Source organism: Oncorhynchus mykiss, chromosome 24 (assembly GCF_013265735.2).
Source record: "Oncorhynchus mykiss isolate Arlee chromosome 24, USDA_OmykA_1.1, whole genome shotgun sequence".
In the NCBI taxonomy this organism is placed as follows: Eukaryota; Metazoa; Chordata; class Actinopteri; order Salmoniformes; family Salmonidae; genus Oncorhynchus; species Oncorhynchus mykiss.
In genome coordinates this window covers 10,819,341-10,838,186 of record NC_048588.1, presented here as the reverse complement: position 1 = coordinate 10,838,186, position 18,846 = coordinate 10,819,341, and the positions used below count along the sequence as shown (strand labels likewise).

At 41.8% G+C, this 18,846-nt stretch overlaps 1 protein-coding gene across 2 annotated transcripts in view; it reads right to left on the bottom strand.

Moving 5' to 3' along the window:
• LOC110503318 (tyrosine-protein kinase BAZ1B) overlaps positions 1 to 10,911 on the bottom strand; it is a 29,216-nt gene extending 18,305 nt beyond the window's left edge. Inside the window, exons 1-9 of one of the 2 annotated variants that reach the window (XM_036961235.1) lie at positions 10,086 to 10,911; positions 9,816 to 9,938; positions 8,307 to 8,423; positions 7,239 to 7,383; positions 6,855 to 7,074; positions 4,015 to 4,136; positions 3,535 to 3,732; positions 1,926 to 2,096; positions 240 to 1,764 (exon numbers count right to left, since the gene is read on the bottom strand). In XM_036961235.1, the coding sequence (XP_036817130.1) occupies positions 240 to 1,764; positions 1,926 to 2,096; positions 3,535 to 3,732; positions 4,015 to 4,136; positions 6,855 to 7,074; positions 7,239 to 7,383; positions 8,307 to 8,423; positions 9,816 to 9,937 (2,620 nt within the window). In that variant the 5' untranslated portion in view covers position 9,938; positions 10,086 to 10,911. Of the gene's footprint in view, positions 1 to 239; positions 1,765 to 1,925; positions 2,097 to 3,534; positions 3,733 to 4,014; positions 4,137 to 6,854; positions 7,075 to 7,238; positions 7,384 to 8,306; positions 8,424 to 9,815 lie in introns of both variants that reach the window. The other variant, XM_036961234.1, reaches the window with a different exon arrangement.
• Between the last annotated feature and the right edge of the window lie 7,935 nt (positions 10,912 to 18,846).

Sequence of the window (18,846 nt, the reverse complement as noted above, 5' to 3'; positions counted from 1 at the left end):
GGACAGGAGTCTAGCTTACCCACAAACTCAAAACACCACTGGCCGAATTTTGACAAAACTTGAGTGAATGATGTGTCTTGCCATAGAGACCTGGCATTTTCAAAATTACACTGATTGGCTCAAAGGGACGCTGCATCATTCGTGGGGACGACATGTTTACTGTTGCCTAATGATAGGGATTATTTCCTCACCAGGAAAACTGGCCCAGTCTAATGATCTACATGTCCAACTGTCCTTACCTTTGTTCTGTCTGTCATGCTCCTCCTTTTCCTTCTTGGCCTGGATGGACATCAGCCTCCTACTCTTAACCGTACTGATCATGTCTTCCGGCTCCGCGGCCACCGGCTCTGCTTTCACCTTCACCTCTTTCTTGGTGCTACCCTCTTTCTTCTTCTCCACCTTGATGGTGGCTGACGGCGTGTCGCCACTGGCAGCCTCTTCGCCTTTGACATCAGCTTGTTCCTTGCGCCGTTGCTTCTCAGCCCGCTTGCGGTCGTTGACCTCCTTGAGCGAGGCCAGCCTATCCTTCCACAGCTCGGCCGAGCGCTGCTGCATGGAGTCCACGTGGTCCTCCACCGAGTAGGTCATGAGGATGCGGTGAGACAGTGCCACCAGCAGGCTGGCCTTCTCCGTTGACGTCAACTCGAACACCTCCACCGCCTCCAGCCGCTCAAGGAACTCACTGCTTACCACCTGGTCGAAGCCCCCTAGGGGGCCCCAATCATCCCCCCCGGAGCCCGAGTCATCGCCGTGGGCATCACACGGCCGCAGGCACAGGCGCACCAGCTCAGAGACAGAGTGGAGGGTGAGGGGGATCTCCGATAGAGGCATGTCCAGCTCGCTGTAGCCCTCGGCCAGCTCGTCCTGCAGCAGGGTCTGCAGCAGCACCACCAGCACACGGTTCAGGTAGAGGAAACCTGCCTTCTCCCCGGCCAGAGCCTCCATCAGGGCCACTGCCGTCACCGGGTACTGGTCATCGGGCATTAGCAGGCCCGCATAGCAGTTGAGGAAGTCCGCCACCATGGCCACATCTCCGAACAGGGAATTGGGCAGGCCCTCTGGCATGTCGACCAGCTTGAAGACAGGTAGTGCCTTGCCGCCCTCGATCTCCAGGTCCTCATAGCGGCGCTGCTGCTCACGGCGCACCTGCAGCTCCTTCTCCCGCCGCTCCTTAGTCTTCTCCCGGAGCTTCTCCTTGATCTCCTCACGCCTCTTCCTCATCACGTCCCGCTTCTCCTCCTCGCTCATGGCCGCCCATTTCTTCTTGTGCTCCAGCAACTCCCAACGCTTCAGGACAAGATCGCAGAGCTCCTCAGGAAGCCGGCCCCGGTCCTCAGGCGAGAGGGCCTTGGCCGCCTTGGATATGAGACAGGACATGGCGTTCCTCTTGTCCTCCTTGCCCTTGTGCTCCTTGTAGTAGCGCAGCAGATGCAGGGCCATGGGGTGCAGGGACTTGCCAAGCTTGGGGGTCCCTGGGCCGGTGCTCCGGGCTCTCTTCTTGGGGCTTCCAGCGGAATGAGGGCTCTTGGCCAAGTCCAACAGAGTCATTTGCTTCATCTTGGGCTTCTTGGCACCTCCACCCTTTTCATCCTTTTTGAATGATGCCTTCTGGCCGCTCTTGCCGGGGGTCTTTTTGCCAGTAGCAGATTTCTTGTCTCCAGGTTTTTTGCTGGATTTGGGGGAGGAGAGTACAGAAGCCCCACCCTCTCTTTTCTTGGGGGTTCCGGAGTTCTTTACCTTTAGAGGCGAGCCATTCATTTTCATCTACAAAATAAATAGATGCTTTATTGATTCAATCCATTGCAAGACTAAATATGCTAATTCAATTGAACATCTAACAAATCCTCTGATTCTTTAGAAAACCACTAAGCCAGCTAAAATATATGCAAATGAGATTACATCAGCATGTATAAAATTTGAGAAACCTGCATGTGGCCCCAGATTGTAGGGCTCAGGGGCATGCCGAGAGAATCATTTTTCTTCTCGTTCCCCGAATTCCCTCCTCCCGGGTTGTTCGAGGTCTTCAGCTTCTTACTGGGTTTGCCCTCTGAGCTCAGGCTCTTGCGCTTGGCTGAGACTGGATTCTCTGTGAAAAACTAGAAGGCAAACAAAACTATTAGTCACATACTTAAAAACAAATGTTATATAAAAAACACACTGCCGTCAGAAAATATTCATACCCCTTGACTTAAGTTGCATGGACTCTGAAATAATAGTGTTGAACATTTGTTAAATGACTACCTCATCTCTGTACCCCACACACACAATCTGTAAGGTCCCTCAGTCGAGCAGTACATTTCAAACAGATTCAACCACAAAGACCAGGGAGGGCACCTATTGGTAGATGGGTAAAAAACAAAGCAGACATTGAATATCCCTTTGATCATGATGAAGTCATTACACTTTTTCATGGTGTATCAATACATATCACACTACGAAGATAAAGGCATCCTTCCCAACTCAGTTGTCGAAGAGGAAGGAAACCGGTCATGGATTTCTCTAGGAGGCCAATCAATGGAGAAAACTGAGGATAGATCAACATCGTAGTTGCTCCAAAATACTAACGTAATTGACAGAGTGAAAAGGAAGCCTGTGCCAAATAAAAAATATATTCCAAAACATGTATCCTGTTTGCAACAAGGCACTGAAGTAATACTGCAAAAAAATGGACAAAGCAATTCACTTTTTGTCCTGAATACAAAGTACTGGATTTGCCCCAAACATATTACTGAGTAAGCCTCTCCATATTTGCAAGCATAGCAGCGGCTACATCATGTTATGGGTGTGCTTGTAATCTTTACGGACTGGGGAGATATTCAGGATAAAAAATAAATAAAAAGATAGATTGGAGTTAACCACAGGCAAAATCTTAAGAGGTTCAGTCTGCTTTCCACCAGACACTGGGAGATTAATTCACCTTTCATTAGGACAATAACCTAAAACACAAGGCCAAATCTACACTGGAACTGCTCACCAAGAAGAGTTGACAATTTAGTTGATTTAAATCTACTTGAAAATGGCAAGACCTGAATATTGTTGTCTAGTAATGATCAACAACCAATTTGACAGAGCTTGAAGAATTTATAAAATAATAAAATGGGCACAATCCAGGTGTGGAAAGCTCTTAGAGACTAACCCAGAAAGACTCAGCTATAGTCGCTGCCAAACGTTCTTCTTCAAAGTATTGACTCAGGGGGTGTGAAAACTAAAAAATTTGATATTTCTGTATTTAATTTTCAAACAATTATCAAAAACCTCTAAAAACATGTTTTCACTGTCATTATGGGGTATTGTATGTAGAAGGGTGAGATTTTTTAACATTGCAATTCAGGCTGTAAGAACAAAAAGTAAAATAAGTCAAGGGGTATGAATAGTTTCTAAAGGCAATGTATGATGCTGTTTTGTCTTACTGTTTTATTTTATCAACATGTTCATCACATAATCCATTGCTCCAAAATCAACAGGAGATTATGTGGAGGTTTTTGGACAACAACAACAAAAAAAGGTTAAAACTCCATATACATCTAGGTTTACCTTGTGTGGATCCAGGAGGAAGTCGCTGAATTTGCTGGGCAAGTTGAACTTCTTCACCAGTTCATCCTCCACCACCCAGGGGGCCGTCTCTCCCATCCCAAGCCGGAGTGCATAGTGGCGGATGAAGTAGCGCATGATCTCCTTGGTCGGTGGGCGCTCAGTCCGGAAGAGGCTGTCCACTGGGACATCACTGATGACCTGTTGGTGTAGGGTTTAAAAATGTATATAAATTATATAACATAGACCCCAGTGTTATGTTCATTACAGCATGCAATGGAAAATATTTTCAATCTATTTGATAACGGAAAACAAAAATGTGCATTTCTTATTCGACAAGTTTAGGTAGCCCCTTCCTGTTCCGATCCATTCCCCCCCCCCCCATTGTGTAACCAATGAACACGACCCAGTTACATAAAACATGTGCACACTTGATGGCCAGAAGTGAACCAGACATTTTAAAGCAGTGGAGAGGATGCCAACCTTGTCCTCACTGATCAGCTTCACGTCATACTTGTGTGGCAGGAACTTTGGCATCACCCATCTCTTCTTCTCCTCCTTCATAGCGGTGGGAGTTTTCCTGGGGGAGCGCCGTGCTCGGTCACCTAATGGGAAACAAGCACACAGTATATTTTTACACGCATGTGAATTTTTGGGAATCAGGCCTGTGTGGATTTTATGCTATTTTTACATGTACAAATTTGTCCATTTGACAATTCTCTTTAATAAATGTAAAAACTGAGGTCTCTGAACTAGCACACATCTTAAAGCTCCATGTGCTGTATTTTAGGGATGTCAAAACTGATGGTTTTTGGTTTCAATTAAGACAACCAGTTGAGGTCAGTTGCTTTACTAATCAGCGACCTTAAATTCATCAATCAAGAAACAAGGGAGGAGTGAAAACCCGCAGTCACTCGGCCCTCAATGGAATGAGTTTGACACATGGTTTAAACTGACATGTTTATTATTTTTTGCATTGCATTCATATATAAAATAGTTTTCCTTTAAATCACACATGTAAGATACTCAATTAAAGCTACACTCGTTGTGAATCCAGTCAACATGTCAGATTTTTTAAATGCTTTTCAGCGAAAGCATAAGAAGCTATTATCTGATAGCCTGCACCAGCAGTAAACAAAGGAGCTAGCATAGCAGGCGCTACACAAAACGCTGAAATAAAATATAAAACAAGCATTACCTTTGACAAGCTTCTTTTGTTGGCACTCCAATATGTCCCATAAACATCACAATTGGTCCTTTTGTTCGATTAATTCCATCCATATATATCGAAAATGTCCGTTTATAAAGCGCGTTTGATCCAGAAAAAAAACAGCTTACGTCACCACAAAATATTTCTGAACAGTTAGTCCTTGGGGTTTTGCCTGCTACATAAGTTCTGTTATACTCAGACATGATTCAAACAGTTTTAGGAACTTCAGTGTTTTCTATCCAAATCTATGAATAATATGTATATCTTATATTCTTGGCATGAGTAGCAGGGAGTTGAAATTTGGCACGCTATTTATCCAAAAGGGAAAATTCTGCCCCCTAGCTTTAAGAGGTTAACCTGTTAGAGCTCTAGGGGCGCTATTTCATTTTTGGATAAAAAACGTTCCCGTTTTAAGCGCGATATTTTGTCACGAAAAGATGCTCGACTATGCATATTCTTGACAGTTTTGGAAAGAAAACACTGAAGTTTCAGAATCTGCAAAGATTTTGTCTGTAAGTGCCCCAGAACTCATTCTACAGGCGAAACCAAGATGATGCATCAACCAGGAATAAGCAGAATTTCTGAAGCTCTGTTTTCCATTGTCTCCTTATATGGCTGTGATTGCGCAAGGAATGAGCCTACACTTTCTGTCGTTCGCCCAAGGTCTTAGCAGCATTGTGACGTATTTGTAGGCATATCATTGGAAGATTGACCATAAGAAACTACATTTTCCAAGTGTCCGCCTGGTGTCCTGCGTCGAATTCGGTGCGCAATTGCCAGCTGCTTCTACTTTACCATTTGATTCAGGGGAGAAAGCATGTGTCCAAGAACGATGTATCAATGAAGAGATATGTGAAAAACACCTTGATGATTGATTCTAAACAACGTTTGCCATGTTTTCAGTCGATATTATGGAGTTAATTTGGAAAAAAGTTCGCGTTTTGAGGACTGAATTTTCGGATTTTTTTGGTAGCCAAATGTGATGTATAAAACGGAGCTATTTCTAATACACAAGGAATCTTTTTGGAAAAACTGAGCATCTGCTATCTAACTGAGAGTATCCTCATTGAAAACATCAGAAGTTCTTCAAAGGTAAATGATTTTATTTGAAGGCTTTTATGTTTTTGTTAATGTTGCGTGCTGGATGCTAACGCTAATGCTAACACTAAATGCTAACGCTAGCTAGCTACTTTTACACAAATGATTGTTTTCCTATGGTTGAGAAGCATATTTTGAAAATCTGAGATGACAGTGTTGTTTACAAAAGGCTAAGCTTGAGAGATGGCATATTTATTTCATTTCATTTGCGATTTTCATGAATAGTTAACGTTGTGTTATGCTAATGAGCTTGCTGATAGATTTACACAATCCTGGATACAGGGGTTTTTTCATAGCTAAACGTGACGCAGAAAACGGAGCGATTTGTCCTAAACAAATAATCTTTCAGGAAAAACTGAACATTTGCTATCTGAGAGTCTCCTCATTGAAAACATCTGAAGTTCTTCAAAGGTAAATGATTTTATTTGAATGCTTTTCTGTTTTTTTGTGTAAATGTTGCCAGCTGAATGCTAATGCTAAATGCTACGTTAGCCATCAATACTGTTACACAAATGCTTGTTTTGCAATGGTTGAGAAGCATATTTTGAAAATCTGAGATGACAGTGTTGTTAACAAAAGGCTAAGCTTGAGAGCTAGCATATTTATTTCATTTCATTTGCGATTTTCATGAATAGTTAACGTTGCGTTATGGTAATGAGCTTGAGTCTGTATTCACGATCCCGGATCCGGGATGGGGAGATCAGAAAGGTTAATGAAAGTTTGAATTTTTCAAATTGTATTTGAATCGGGCGCTCTGCATTTCCCCCAGCAATTGGCCAGTTGAGACGCTAGCGTCTCCCCTATCCATATTAAGTACCTTACACCACTGTAACTGCACTGCAATTAACATTTTGTTGGGAAAAAACAAAAAATGGGTCAGGGTTTTCCTTAACTTTAAGGATCCCAATTTAGTTTAAACGTTCACACACCTACTGTGGTGGATTTTGGTGTAGGTTACCCAAAATCTAATAATTGTATCTGTTAGCACAACATGTCCCAAAGGTGCTGTACTCACTGAGGCTCTCTCTCTTGCTTTCCCTAGTCTCCCTGGGGCTCTCCTCCTCTCTGGGCAGCTGTTGTTCCTTCTTCTGGTTCTCCTGGCTTGCATTCTCCTTGTCGCTGGAAGGAGAGTCGCAGGCTCCCTCTAGCTTCTTCTCTGAGGTCTCCCCCTCAGCGTTCCCCTCAAGCGGGTGTATCTTCACAACCTTAACCCGCAAACTCTTTTCCTTCCCCACCTTGATAAAAACAAAATTAATAGGTGGAGGGGGATAAAAAGCTATTTAATTTTCTATCAACATATTTTCCATTAACAGTATTTCTTCCACCTTCATTGACTACTATCACACCACATGAAAACAAACATTCACAGCATTCGACAAAAAAAAAAAAAAAAACTCACCAGAAAGTCACACTCCTCATCTATGGCGTACTTGGTGAGGATCTCCACCCAGGCCTGGTCCACCAGCTTGTCCAGGGAGACCGTGTTGTGGTGGACCATCTCCAGGACGGGCTTCTCAAACCATAGTGGGTATTCCTCCTGAAGCCTGGACATAAAACACTCATGTCAAACATCTCATTTATCTAACACTCAATAGAAAATGCCAGCAATAAACAGTCTTCTTACGCTAACTGATTTGTGTTTATTGGTGCACTTTCACTCAAATCATTTTGACAGATGGCTTAGTGTGGCTACTGCTATTTCACTAATCAAGTCACCTGCAAATGCTTTCCGTAATTCATAAACATGCATGGAGCTGTCCAATCCAAGGAATACATACAAACGAACACACCTCAATGAAACAGACTGCTAGGACCACCAATGCCTATCCTATCTGTACACAACCACTTCTCCAACAGGGGGAGCCAATTCAAACCCTGGCTTCCCTGCCTGGTATAAATAGACATCTTTAAATACGGCTGCTGATCCTGACTGGCCTGCGCTGAGGGTGCCGGAGGAGCACAGCCTGGCTGCTCTGAGGTCATTCGTGTACACACAGAACTCAAAGCTTAATGTCCTCCCACAGCGCTCAATGCCACAGCAGCCAATCTGGACACGTATCAAATGAGAGAACCTAGACCTGGTCTATAAACAATCCCTAATCCAATCCCTTCAGATGCACACAAGTGCCTAGGGGTTGTTTCTAGACCAGGCCACACTCTTATTTTGCACCCTCCTCTTTTCATGAAATAAAATGCATTCTCCCCGTCACTGGATTCACTAGATTCCAGGATGACTCAATCCATACGCCCTGCAAATAGAAAGGAAGGAGGCGTGCGGGGAACGTCCAATAACACAGGTGTAAATCATGTGACCTTCAACTGGAGTCAGTGAGCAGTGTGTGCTACAGACGGAGCTACACTGATCTTTTTAGCCTCTGCATGTATTGATGATTTATATTTATTTTGAAACAGAGCATTTCTGTTAGCGGTCGTAATGTTGCTCAAGCTAGACTTGCTTGTTACTCACAGTTCAGTGACTTCATGCTCCTCCTCCCAGGCCTCCTTGTGTGTGAGCTGGTTGCTGCCGGTGCTCTTGCATGTCCAGATGCGTTCTGCGTATCTCTGCAGGCGCGCCTCATACTCGCTGTAGCCATTTAATCAGGATAACAACATATATTCCCCTCAATCGCATAGTGTGAGTACTAGGACACATGATAGGAACATCCACTTAGTCACTTGACTCAGTTAGCTCTACAGCATAGCCAGAGAGACCCCGCATTCATAATTAATGAATCATGTCAGGAGCAATTGATCTCAATAATTAAAAGGCCGGATGTGAGGGACCTCCAACACCAAGCATACATTCTGGATCCTTTCATAACAGAGCCAAAGCGCAGGATAATCCACAGAAACGCCGTGCTCCAGCTGAAACTAAATCTGACAAGTCTTCCTCTCTGTAGGGACTAAGCAATGTGTTAAAACACATGTTTATATCATTCGGACATTGGCATCTAGAACTAGATGTTAAGCAGTACAAACTTTACTTATTATATTGCACTGACTCACAAAATGCAGAGCACAAACGTTTGGTTTGATGATGCTTTGCACTGGTATAGTAGTAGTATTAGGGTTTGTTTACAGGTGGCTCGTAATTTGCTGTTTATCAGATAAGGTAGTGTACCTTTAGACTAGACAGACAAAATGTGGGGATCTTGGCCTAGTGAGTTATGCAGCCCCAAGGAGCAATACATGTCAAACTCACGTGGGGCACCAAAATACTTCTGTATCTTTTGGTAGTAAGGCTAGGGGACCTCAAAACAATGCATTGAACTGTATTTTTATTACACCGTTGAGCAACCTGAACGATGCATTAGTATATCAATCGGGCATGCACCGGCTACACTTGATTGGAAAGCGATTCATGTCACGAACACGTTTGCCTTTTCTTACAAGTCATATCACAACCGTTGTGGTTCCAACAAGTCAAACTTACCAGTTTGATCTGCAAGTCAAATCCTTCCGATTTGATCATGAGCTAACGTTAGTGTCAGAACTGACGTGATATAATCTGCTTGTTCTTCAGTCTACAGCTAGCCATGCTAGTAAACGCGCCACCGAGGAGACGGCATGACACACTCCGAGACCGTGTGAATCACCCAAACCAGTTATGCATAGATCAGCTAGCTAGCGCAATTGTCAAATAATAGTAGTAACTTTAGTAGTACTTAACCAGACAAACCGTAACGTTAGCTAACAGTTAACTAGTTTTAAAAAGAGAGCACAACTTTGACTACGAAATAACAGTGAGTGACTGTGTTGGCATATTACGATAGGGAAAACAATCCCAAAGAAGCACTACAAATCCGACATAGCTAACGTTAGCTATTTAGCTATTATTCATATTCAGAAGCTGAACAACATTTAAAACACTGACACAAAACGCGATGTTCCGATAAGTGTGCATAATGGTTTTGCTTTGACAGTCAGCTAGCTAGCTGGCGAACTGAGTCGGCTTTGCCATAATGTGAAAGGATACTCTTTGTTCCTGAAGGCCTCCTTGGTGTGTTCGATAATGTAGACCTCCTCCTCCTCTGGGCCTGGCGGCTCGGCTAGCGGCTTAACCAGCGGGTAGGGTTTCCGGCCCAGCAGTGGTGCCATCCTGAATACGAAACGGCAGCGATGACGTCTTAAAAAATAAAACTCCTACCACAAAACTACGCAAAATATGACAATATGGCCTTAGCATGTAGTCAAGTATCCAAAAATATTCCAGGAGCATTCAACGTGTAGCATCTAGCTAGCTAACCTAGCAAGTCGGCTAAATCCTCGCAAACAATAACACAGCACTTCTTGCTAGCAGTCAAATCGCATCCTTGTTCTGTTCGCCGGTAGTTGTGACATTGTTAATCAACACAAACTTGACAAAAACAGCTGTTTAAAAATGTGCAATGATAATGGACTCTTCGGGTAGGCTATCCGGAGAAACTTCTGCTAGCTTGTCCCAAAGGAGGATGGAGAGGCGAGCTGACAGAATTCTCCAACTCGCGGCAACAGCGGAGATTCTCGTCAGGGGGTCTGGCGCGCTCTCCACTCCAGTCTCAAAGACTAGGCCTCTTCTCACTGAGCGATTTTTTTTTTTGACTCGCAGTTTCCGTCCATGAAAGTTTAAGTTGTTACAATGATAGTAAAGGGTTGTAATAACTTAATTGAAATATGCACGAGATGAATTACTGGGTTGGAAAAAATGGCGGGAGTTTCCGCCCGGCAAAAATACTGCACAACCCCAAAACTCAGTTTCCCCAGCAGCAAATAGCGTCGTATAGATTTATCCCGCCCCTTTCTCTTTCGATTGGTCTAACAAAGAGCGATCCTATTGGCGCGTTCTAGCTATAATTTGCATATTTTCGTTAAGAAACGCCTACTCTGAAATGCGCGTGTGCAATAACTCAATTCGCCGTTGTACTACTTATAAACAACGCATTTTTTTACTACTTTTGCAAAGGGTAAATTTGACTAAACTTAGTTCACTCTATTCGTAACATATTTTAGTTTTTGGAACAGAAAACTGTATTAAGATAAAACGTTCAATCAGTGAGAAAATTAGCCAAAAATCCATCTCGCTCCATGTTCTCCCATTGCCGGCGACTAGGCTTTTTCTCATCCCCATATTTGGTAGTGAGTGGAAAAGCAAACCGGATGCTTCACATTTATACATCTGGTGAAATACCTGTCTCATTGTCCAATCTGTGACTACAAACTGGCGAGCTCTATTGTTTCCAACCCTATTTCAAAATGGTGCCCTCCTCTAGAATGAAATGTGATAAAGCCCGTTTCATAGTTAGTATACTTTGATTTGCCGCTGTTGTGTCAACACATTATTTCAAATGACAAGTAATTTTAGACATTTGTCACTACCCGACCTTTAACTAAGGCTTATATCATGTTAGGGGCGTGGTTTCGCTACGGGGGCTGACGAACATTAAATAATGAGGCAGTGAATAATCTCGCTAACTCGTGTTTGGCTCTGCCCCCCCTCCTCGCTTGTTCTGCCCACTATAACTAATTTGTTCCCATTGGAAACGACCGGCTGTGGTCTGTCTTGGGTTAGTTATAAAAATCTTTGTTGTAGTCCTAAAACCCGGAAATTAGTTATCTCTGGTTCGTTCAGCCACATTTTCTAAACCCAGAAGGCCACACATTGCGAGACTTCCGGGAACGTTTGCGAAGCAGACCAGACCTGGGTTTAGGGTTTGAGAACTGAATGAGAGAAGTGGACAATTCTTCCTTAGTTGTTGTTTTTCTTGAAATCTAAAGAAACAACCTATATGTGAGTCAATTCCTTAAGTAGCTGAACATGTTATTACTCCAACCTCCGAAAATTGACAAGCTGACACGTTTTTATTTTCGGCAAAACATTTTTGTTTATATATAGGAGTGCAGTTTGCACATGCGCAGTTCGGATCGAGACGACCGTTAGAACAGATTACGTATTTTTTTTGCGCATACATTTAGCAAGCCAACGTCGCCAGGACATTGCCTACAAGCGTGATCAGGAATTTCTAGTGAAGAAGCATTTCTACATATCTTCATAGTAAACCATCTTTGGTTCAGCCTTCATGTGGGAAAAATGTATGGTGAAAGAATAGGGTTTTGGAATTAACGCGAAAATAAGGTCTGAGGTTAACACAGGTTTAGGAGATCTTATACGTTTTGTTCTATGAGATAACAGCCGTCAGTTAACATGAACTTTATGAATTATGAAGTCTTTATGTGATTATGTGTTTTTTGTTATTACATCAATTCTTCAAAATTCACAAAAAGTTAAAGATTATCTCATGGAACAAAATGTATACCACAGACCTTTTTTCAGCATTTATCCAAAAACCGTCCAAAAACGGCATTCATTTTCCTCATAGGCTTTCTCCAACGAACCATGCCGTAGTTAGTTCCTACGAAAAGACATCTTTACTATTTCTCTATAAGGTATGTGGTAAACACAGGCTTGGGAGATACTCTTCATCAGTCACTTTTTGTGTATTTTGAAGACTTTTGAAGAATTTATGTAATTTAAAAAACACGTAAAGCACATAAAGGCTTCATAATTCATAAAGCTCTTGTTAACTGACTGCTATTATCTCATAGAACAAAACGTATAAAATCTCCTAAACTAGTGTTACCCTCAGAACTTATTTTTGGGCATTTATACCAAAACCCCATTCTTTTGCCATGAATTTTTCCCATAGGGATGGCTGAATATATAGCTAATTTCCAGGTTTTAGGACTTCAAGCTGGCGAGCTCTATTGCAGCCGACTTTAAAGGCGAGTCGAGACTGACTGATCTACAAATCACCTGGCTTGCATCCTAAATAACTACTCAATATTATTTGTAGATCAGTCAGTCAGTCACAATTTACCCATGCTACATCATGGTCTTGATGCTCTTGAACACGGCCACTGTCTGTGGAGTATGCAGAGTATTTTGAATATTTTATTTTATCGGGATATGTCATCAAAATAATAAATATATTATACTGTAACAGCATGTGGATAGCAGCTTCTGACATGCTGTAAAATTCCATCAGCCACTGTAAATTATGTATCTACAGAGTAAGTACCATAATCAGGATTTGAATAGAGTACCACAGTATGTCATAATACTCATAAAACCTAACGGTCAAACTTAGAAATGGTTCCAATTGATTTTCAACCATTCATTTTCCCCATGGGGGATTTTAGAAACACTTCAAATAAGGGCTGTGTTTCGTGTAGGCTTACCCTGATGTGACGCTTTGATAACTGTGTAAATCTCTCTCAGACAAGGTGACTTTTGTCAGAGAGGAAGAGGAAGAGAGAGGCCCAATTCAGCGGAAAATCTGTCTAAGCCGTTGGTTGTTTTTTCATTGTTTTTGCCCACCAAGTAAGGAGTTTTTGTATGGAGGTCAATAACAGAGTGTCAAATTAGCTCAACAACAAAAATAATGGTTATTTGCTACGTGAGATTTATTTTATCTAATAAAAGTTTTGTGATGCTTAAGTTGTTACGAGTGTACTGATATAAGTAGGACACGTGACATCCCGGCATCTTTGAGAAAAAAACACTTTCTATTGGAGTTGTCTCGAGATGGCTATGCATATTCATGTCATGAGGCTAGTGGCATAATATTTCTCTCAATTGAATACTGGCGGCTGACGTCAACAATCCTCATCGAATATTTTAAAAAATATTACAATAATAAGATGTATACACCAATCCAAAGAAAGGATAGGCGGGACCTAGACAGCCCGCCATGCCGCTTTGTGGACAACGATTTTATTTTATTTTGGTCTGGCTTTTTGTGAGGTTTCAGAGATGGACTAATTGATTATCATTCTCTCTTGAGTCAACAGTGTGCTTAGTTTACTACAGGAATAGATTGATCTGTTTGCTGTTACCCTCCGGACAACAGATCATTAGTATAGCTAGTAGGCATGGTTATGTAACCTTATTCAGTCCTACCTGCTATGGTGTGTTTTAAATAAATTGGTATTCAAACGTCTGTTTGTTTTTTGGTAAAATTACTGTCATGTTATTGATGCCAAATTGCAAACCTTATTTGAACCTTTTCTATTCCAGAACCAATGTGTGTGCCTGAGTCTTATCACCTCTCAACTAGGTAATCTATTTCAACCTGGAACACTGTGCTCCTGCTTTGGTCTGTTTCGGTCATTGCAGGAAGTCCTGAAGAGCAGGAGTGTGTGAACGGTTTTGTCCCAGCCCAGCTCTAACACCAGACTTAAATAATCATCATAACGAATCACCGCGATAGGCCTTGATTTGTAATCAGGTATAAACTGGGCTGGAACAAAAGTGTATACTGTACACGCTCCTGCTATTCATATCTGGACCCGCCCACCCCTTTAAGTCATTATTCTGTACTATGGGTACAGCTGAACTTGTTGACTGATACCAAGGAGGCGGATGTTAAGAAGAAGGGAGTAGCTGCGGACCAGAAGACTGCAGCAAAGACAGCACTGGTCCACACCTGCCCTGTCTTGTCAGATGAGTAGTATTGGTTGGTATTGTATGTGCTTTTAGGTTACTCTCTATGTGTAGACTATTGTACTGGCCTGTGTGGTACAGTCTTTCATTTTTTTAGTAGTTTGTTGCATCTTATTGCTTAGTTTATAATTTTTGTTAACTTTGAATAAAATATAAGCCACAGATTGTTAACTTCCTCCATTTTGTACTTCACCTTTATACAGTAGATGCAGACCCGAAGACATTCAAGCAGCACTTTGAGAGCAAGCATTCCAAGTCTCCAATGGTCCCAGTACTGGTTGATATGTAGGTCTAAGTGACCACACACACTGAAATGGACCTACAGCTGAGGTAAGATTCTTCCATCATTCACACACAGACATAGTGTAAACCACCAGGTTGTTAACAAAACACTGTCCTCAATGCTTAAATTATATTGTGTGTGGCTCAATTTGTGGATATCCTGTGATCACTCATTGTCTTTAATGTTGTGATTCAGAGACACACGATGACCACTATCTGAATGACATTGAGGGACACGCTGAGACCCCGAGTATGACTGGACATGCCCCCCCCCACACACACACACACAGTTCCCCAACCAATAGCTGTCCCTCAACCATTCAAGACCCCTCCCACAGTCCCCCACCCCCAAATAAAAATAAAAAATAAAATTCCATTCCCCACCCCCAAGAACCTCTCGATATACCAACAACCAAGAGAATGAACTAAAGAGACAAAGGAAGAAGACAGAAGAAAACAGCAAATAACAATGCAAAACATATATAATTAAAACAAAATAATACATTTAAAACAAAGGACATCAAGGACAACTAAAATCATAACAGCAATGCCAACTGTATATGTTTGTGTGCATGTCTGGCACTATTACATGTATGTGTGTGTTCTTCTATGCGTTTATTTTAATCAGTGTGTGAACAGTGGGGCAAAAAAATATTTAGTCAGCCACCAATTGTGCAAGTACTCCTACTTAAAAAGATGAGAGAGGCCTGTAATTTTCATCATAGGTACACTTCAACTATGACAGACAAAATGAGGGGGAAAAAAAACAGAAAATCACATTGTAGGATTTTTTATGATTTTATTTGCAAATTGTTGTGGAAAATAAGTATTTGGTCACCTACAAACAAGCAAGATTTCTGGCTCTTACAGACCTGTAACTTCTTCTTTAAGAGGCTACTCTGTCCTCCACTCGTTACCTGTATTAATGGCACCTGTTTGAACTTGTTGTCAGTATAAAAGATACCTGTCCACAACCTCAAACAGTCACACTCCAAACTCCACTATGGCCAAGACCAAAGAGCTGTCAAAGGACACCAGAAACAACATTGTAAACCTGCACCAGGTTGGGAAGACTGAATCTGCAATAGGTAAGCAGCTTGGTTTGAAGAAATCAACTGTGGGAGCAATTATTAGGAAATGGAAGACATACAAGACCACTGATAATCTCCCTCGATCTGGGGCTCCACGCAAGATCTCACCCCGTGGGGTCAAAATAATCACAAGAACGGTGAGCAAAAATCCCAGAACCACACGGGGGGACCTAGTGAATGACCTGCAGAGAGCTGGGACCAAAGTAATAAAGCCTACCATCAGTAACACACTACGCCGCGCGGAACTCAAATTCTGCAGTGCCAGACGTGTCCCCCTGCTTAAGCCAGTACATGTCCAGGCCCGTCTGAAGTTTGCTAGAGAGCATTTGGATGGTCCAGAAGAAGATTGGGAGAATGTCATATGGTCAGATGAAACCAAAATATAACTTTTTGGTATAAACTCAACTCGTCGTGTTTGGAGGACAAAGAATGCTGAGTTGCATCCAAAGAACACCATACCTACTGTGAAGCATGGGGGTGGAAACATCATGCTTTGGGGCTGTTTTTCTGCAAAGGGACCAGGACGACTGATCCGTGTAAAGGAAAGAATGAATGGGGCCATGTATCGTGAGATTTTGAGTGAAAACCTCCTTCCATCAGCAAGGGCATTGAAGATGAAACGTGGCTGCGTCTTTCAGCATGACAATGATCCCAAACACACCGCCCGGGCAACGAAGGAGTGGCTTCGTAAAAAGCATTTCAAGGTCCTGGAGTGGCCTAGCCAGTCTCCAGATCTCAACCCCATAGAAAATCTTTGGAGGGAGTTGAAAGTCCATGTTGCCCAGCAACAGCCCCAAAACATCACTGCTCTAGAGGAGATCTGCATGGGGGAATGGGCCAAAATACCAGCAACAGTGTGTGAAAACCTTGTGGAGACTTACAGAAAACATTTGACCTCTGTCATTGCCAACAAAGGGTATATAACAAAGTATTGAGATAAACTTTTGTTATTGAACAAATACTTATTTTCCACCATCATTTGAAAATAGATTAATTAAAAATCCTACAATGTGATTTTTCAGGATTTTTTTTCTAATTTTGTCTGTCATAGTTGAAGTGTACCTGTGATGAAAATTACAGGCCTCTCTCATCTTTTTAAGTAGGAGAACTTGCACAATTGGTGGCTGACTAAATACTTTTTTGCCCCACTGTACATGTGTACAAACAGCATTAGTTGCTTCCTTAACTTGTTCTTCTTCTGATTTGATAGTATCTAGACTCAGTGACACGTTTAAAAGTTTGGTGGTGTACTGTTTTTGCTACTTTTTTTCACCTGTGTAAAGCTGTCCTGTCTATTCTGGGGTTCAGTCTGGATGCAGTGGTAAATTGACAGCAGCAACATTCAATCGACAAGATGGGTGTTGATATAGCTGTGTTTAGGCATGGCTTCCTTGTTTTGTTTCTCATTCTGCTGGAGTTGACCTAGTATTTTATAATAAACCTACCTTACACATTCAGTTGTTTTTCCATTTGTAACTCACCCACCAAAAATCACAATATGCTGTTTTACATGTTGTGTTATTTGTGCTGGTCTAATTCCTAAAATAGAAAATCAGAAGAATCTGTGGCTCTCTGATTGTAATAACTGTTCATGTGGTGCTCTGCGACATACCAAGTTTGTAGCATTGATTAATAAATCATTTAATCTTTACTTCAAGTCGGAAGTCGGCAAGACTTAACAGAACATGTCCACAAGTTAGTTCTGAATTGCTTTAATACAGATGTGCATTCTGACACCATGAATTTAAATAGATATCTCCTCATTCATTTAGTTGGCAGAAATGATAAAGGATTAAATATAGACCTCCACTGGCTGAAGGAGAAAAGGATCTGGTAAAATAAGGGTATGTTGGTAGCATCATTTAGGTAGCTAGCTAGTCTAGTATTCATGGCACATTGTAAATATCTGACTGCTACTAGGATAGTATTCTGTACAAGACCAAATGCATAAATAAGACAACAAATATTAGTTATATAAAATATCTAACAGTAAATGAAAATGTTTGGAACTATTTCCATGTTTGACTAGTTTTAGTTTTTATGGGTATTATGATGCATCCACTGTGGGGCTCTGTTGCTTGAGTGGGCTGGGTACCCCCATAACTATCAAATATATTGACATCGTTGGGCCCCTCCAGAAAAAGAAAGAAACATGTTTTTTTATACATAATTTCCCTTTACATTTAGTATCCCTGTCTGAAGACATATTGTATGCATTAGAATTTTGAAAACTCACCTTATTCCCCTATAATCCACATTTGGCTATATTTTGAGTGAACTATTCCTTTACATTCAATTACAAGCAATTAAATATGTCCTATGAAAATGTGTAGTATGACAGGGAAATTGTATTATTTACAAATAATGAAAACACTACAATTGCGTTTTTTAAACAATTTATACTGAAATTAAATGATTCCTATGCAGGTATTCCCAAACCATTTATTTCTTCTTCACCTTTTCAAACAGTCCATTTAGATTTTCCAATGGGTGAGGTTTTTTTCTCGCCTGAGTAGCCTCCGTTCACTGCCAAAAATAAAATTAAACTATCTAGTGTTCAGCGAAATAACAACACAATGTCAGATACAGGTAGCCTCGTCAAATAATTAACATCCAATCACATTAACCGTTACTCTCTCGCGGGAATTCCACTAACAGTCTGCATGTAGCCAAACGTAGCTGCTGCTCATTTCGTTTGCTCGAAAATTGATGGTTAAAATGGTTTTAAAAAGTAAGGCCCTCGTCCATAGAGACACATACCAGCTCTACTGGTAGTACTGCTACTACCAGCAGTACTACACCTGCATCTGTCGACGACACAAGTTGTTCTGCTTCCACGAGCACATCCAATGCTAGCATCAGTAATTTCACATTTGTTATTAGCCCAGCTAGCATGGACACTGACAGATGTGAATCTGATGCAGCTGAAGAGCTACTGCCCCCTTACCCAGGAAAGCACTGAACAACAGACAGGGACGTTGGACCCTCGAAGAGGTGCAAATATGATGAGAACTACATTGATTTGGGGTTCACTTATATTGGGAGTAGTGCCTTTCCTCAGCCACAGTGTGTTGCACATGTGCAAAGGCACTATCTCACAACTGAATGAAACCTTCACTCTTGCAAAAACAACAAAGTAACAGATACCATTAATA